Below are 4388 nucleotides of genomic sequence, written 5' to 3'. Positions count from 1 at the left end.
TGACGGCGATTCGTTTGTGTGATATATGTATGAATTCGGTGCCGAAAGATAGTTAACTATTGTTTTTTTTTTGTTCACATCCGTTCTTTATTGTTTGTTTGCTATTCATGAAAGGTATATTTGCGTTACTTCTAAATTCCTATACGGGCGTGTAGTGGAATTTTATTCCGAACATACACCATGCGGCGGTTATTTATATATTAGTGTTTTGCATTAAACTGTCGTCCATTAACTTTTTTTTTATCTCTCTCCCTTTCTCTCTCGCTCTTATTATTGAAACGAATTAAGACGATACATTAACACATTACATATTTGTTGTAAAGAGAAAAAAACATTTAGAACGTTTACCAAAAGTTTTACCGAAAAATAACATACAGGAGTGATGACCAATTATCAAGAAATAATTCTTTATATGTGTGGAATTGAAGAAAACTTAACACAAGAGGGGTAGCTGTACACACACAAACAAAGGGAAAACAAATAAAACGATGCGCGCGTACAAGCGAAACATTGACTGCCATAGCAACAACCTAAACCCAACTGAGCGGGAGGGAGGGCAAACTAATCAGTTAAGATTCATGCCCGAGGCGAAGAGAAGAGTTTTCTTATTTTTCTTACGCTTTCCCGCAGCACCCGAACCCGAAGCACCGGCAGCGGCAGTAGCAGCGCCCGCATTAGATTGGTTTGGGTGGGAAATTTTCTTCTCCAGTGCTGCCTCGATCGCGCGGCCAAGATTGTTGTTGAATCGTGGTGCACGGGCAGCAATGAGCTCTTCGTCCGTTTCATCTTCCTCGATGTCGGACGATGCTGCTGGGTTGCGCCAACCGGTGCGGAAAGCGCTACTGGTTGAGGCGGTCATGCGACTCCCCGTGACCTGTACCAGCTTCGGTGGTGGAGCGTTTGACGACGTCGCTCCTGCTCCTCCTCCTCCTCCTCCACCAAGGGTGGGCCAACGTTGGCCGGATGAGGGTTGGGTGGACACCATCTAAAAGAGAGGAGAGTGGTGGTACCATTGTATAAGCTGTAGAAGGTTCAGGACAGCTTCTTGTGGACTTACTTTTGACCAAGATGACATCGCGGACCCGCTGGAGCCAGGAGAGCTCGAGATATCGCTTGCAACTGGGCTGCTACCGAACGGTGATGGATCGTCCAGGTAAGAGTCGGAAAATCCACACTACGATCAAGCAAAGATAGCATTAAAAAAGCAGTCCAAATCAATCAATTACCATCCACTCTTACCGAAGGAAACTGTTTGGTCGAATCAATCGATATGCGCGCGGATCGTGCCATCGCCTTGCCGAGCTGACGTTCGTTAAATTCAAAAATTTGCTTCTCACGCTTCTGCTCCGCCTTGGCACGCTTCTGTCGGGTGCGTTGGCGCATGGACAGCTCGTCGTGGAACAGACCCAGTACCTCCTCCGACACGAGTCCACCCGAAGCCGGCCCGAAGTCCAGCTCAACCACATCGAACTGCGTGCAGACGGGCAAATGCTCCAGGTACTTCAACCGGCGGCGCAAATTCTCATCCATCGAGCAGGAATCCTTCTGCACCACGCGGCCCGTGATGCGATGCGGGCTACGGTCCAGACTGCCGTACATGGTCTGCAGCATGCGGCTGTTGATGGAGTGCAGAAACAGTGGCTGCCCGTCCACGGACTGGTAGAAGTAAAAATGCTCGCCCGCACACTGTGCCGTCGGGACGATGTCGATATCCCCGACAGTGAAATTACTTTCCTCGTCAATCACAAAGTCCGGTGAACCTTCTCCATTACCCGGGCCAGCGGAGGCCGACCCTTCAACCGACCCTTCCTTATCTTCCTCGCTCTCTTGCGGTTGCAGCTCGCCAACCTCTTCCGATCCACTCGACGAGACAGACGTCCCACGGACGATCTTTTCCATCGCCACGGGAAAAACGATCGCTTTTGCCGCTTTTAAATTGGTGCGCTTTTCTGCGAGCAGCTCCAGCGCCTGCTGGACGAACATATTCTCCGGCTCATCGGCACCGTCCGTTACGAGCTGATTCTGTAGCTCCGTCTGCTCACGCTCCATAATTTTCAACATCTGCTCGGTGTCGGTTAGCAGCAGCTTCGTCAGGATGCTGTTCCCTGCGGTCGCGTCGAAGTGCGGAATCAACACCCGGTGATTGGTCGCCACCGTCGGCAGCTCATCGTTGACCTCCACCACCTTCATGGTGCCCTTCTCACGACGCATCAGCTGCAGCGTTACGTACTCTCCCGTACCGTACGCGTGGAACGGTTTCGAAACGGCCGACCTTAGGTCCGGCAGATGGATCGCTTCGTAGCAGATGGGGCACTTGCGCCAGCTCTTGTCCGACAGTGCCAGATAGTGCAGGATGCACGGCCAGCAGTACACGTGGCCACATTTGGTCATCTTGGCCGCCACCGGCGGATACAGACAGATCGGACACTGGGGTTCCTCCGAGCTGAGCACGTGGATCTGTTCCACCTTGCCCCAGTCCACCAGCTGATCCGGTGCGGACAGTAACGGTTCGTAGTCTTCCCCGGCGCGCACCACAAACTGACAGTTGGCCTGCAGGAACTGCTCCTTGTTATAGCTGCCGTGCGATTGGTTCGTCAGCTTGCGCAAGTTGCCCGTGCGCGTGAAACGTACCGGCTGGTCGCGTTCGCGCGGTGCGTAATGATAGTTCAGCAAGTGGTTCAGGCTTTGCTTTTTCGAGCCTGGTGTAAAAACCGAGTGTAGTTCACCACGAGCGCCGGTGGGCGTCGTGTTCGGCCGTGCCGGTGGCACTAGTCCGGCGGTTCCGCTAGCGGCCGGTTGCTCTTCGGCCAGCGCACTGGTCCCGGTGTCGCCGCCGTCAGCGCTGAGCGCAAGCTGATCTGCCGGCCGGCCAACACGCTGCGACCGTTGCCTAGCATCGTAGTTGTAGTTGCTTTGATTACGGTTCTTGTTTGAGTTGGGTACTTTACCGGTGCTTGCACCGTTGCGATGATTATTTGCACTATCCGACTGTTCGCCACGACGCTTAGACTGTCGGGGCCACTTAACAGAAACATCTAAAACGGAAACGGAAAGAAGTGTAAATAAACCCGTGCAACCCATATGGCATCGCAACAACAACCAAACTAACCTTGACCTTTCTTCGTCTCAGAAATCTGCCCCTTGGACAGATTCTGACTGGTGTAGCGATTCTTCTCCATGGAGGAAAGTGGCTGACTCTACAGCTTGCAAGTAGGACAATTCGAAAGCTTCTTCGTTTACGCACACAAAGCCCTTCGCTTCTCGAGGGACCTGAACGGGGGTATGGGTAGCGGTGGTAGTGGTGGCAGCGCAACAGCTGCGACGGTGGGTGCTGACGCTAGCGACGACGACGGCTGCGGCGGCGACGACGGGAAGTGAAACTAGTTCCTTACGTTGCGGCATCATTGTTTTTTTCTTCTAATAGGCCATGTTGGTCACCTCTCAAAAAAATCTGGAAGAAATACTTCTTCTTCTGGTGGGTGGGAGAAAACGACGGAAATGCAAGCAAACAGCTGACGCTGTACAGCGAAGAGGCAAAGCAGCTCTCGCAAGAGATGCGCTTTGGAGGCACGGGTGTGTCTGTGTATGTGACTTTTTACACGGCGATTGTACGCTTACGTCGATTTCCGTGACTTTTTCGACCGCCCGGGGGTCTCGTTGCTGCTTGTTCTTTTTATCTTCCTTTCGCACGAACACGAATATACGCAGCGATAGTGTCGGATGGTATGGTAGGAGCTCACACAGCCAAGGGCACTTTTCGGGAGGGCAGACGGCACGGAGAGAATGCAAATTTGGAAACACGAATGCCGAAATATCTACTAAAGCCACCGATGGGTGTAGAACGATAGGTGGTGGGTAAAATTTGCTGAAAACTTTTCACAACAGCACGAGCACCGCCACGACAAAAATGGCGACGAAAAATGTGAAGTACCAAACTCAACCCTGTGCAATCTAAACGCATTCTGACAGATCGATCGAAAATGCAGGGTTTTCGAACATGGTGTTGGCACTATTTTAACAAATTTTAATTTGCCCGTTGATTTGGCCCGGTTGCATGGCTAGCAACGGATCTCCTTTCATTTGATTACCATTACCTTACTTGATGAGCCATTAACTTACCTATAACTGATACTGGACTTACAACGGTCCTAAGACTGACACTGAACCCAAACCGGTTCACGAACCGAACACGAACCCATACCGATCCTGGAACTAACACTAAACCTATATCTGTCCGCAACACGATCGCAAACCTATACCGGTCTTGGAACTGGCAGTGAACCAATACCGGTCCTGTAACCAATCATGAACAAATACCGGCTTTGGAGTTGATAAGGAACTCACATGGGTCCTTGAATATATTCCTTATAGAAACTTTTCCTGCTCCT

At 51.3% G+C, this 4388-nt stretch overlaps 1 protein-coding gene across 1 annotated transcript; it reads right to left on the bottom strand.

Moving 5' to 3' along the window:
* Window positions 1-62: 62 nt before the first annotated feature.
* On the bottom strand, window positions 63-3959 carry LOC1277998 (E3 ubiquitin-protein ligase RNF10). Its single transcript, XM_317518.5, has 4 exons — window positions 3110-3959; window positions 1240-3035; window positions 1058-1174; window positions 63-985 (listed from the first exon to the last, which is right to left on the bottom strand). Exons 1-4 carry the CDS (start codon window positions 3177-3179, stop codon window positions 566-568), a joined length of 2403 nt encoding a protein of 800 aa, XP_317518.5. The 5' UTR covers window positions 3180-3959; the 3' UTR covers window positions 63-565.
* Window positions 3960-4388: the final 429 nt, after the last annotated feature.

Source organism: Anopheles gambiae, chromosome 3, assembly GCF_943734735.2.
Source record: "Anopheles gambiae chromosome 3, idAnoGambNW_F1_1, whole genome shotgun sequence".
Classification (NCBI taxonomy): domain Eukaryota; kingdom Metazoa; phylum Arthropoda; class Insecta; order Diptera; family Culicidae; genus Anopheles; species Anopheles gambiae.
Note: the sequence above shows the minus strand (reverse complement) of the source record. Positions and strands in the feature narration are given on the sequence as shown.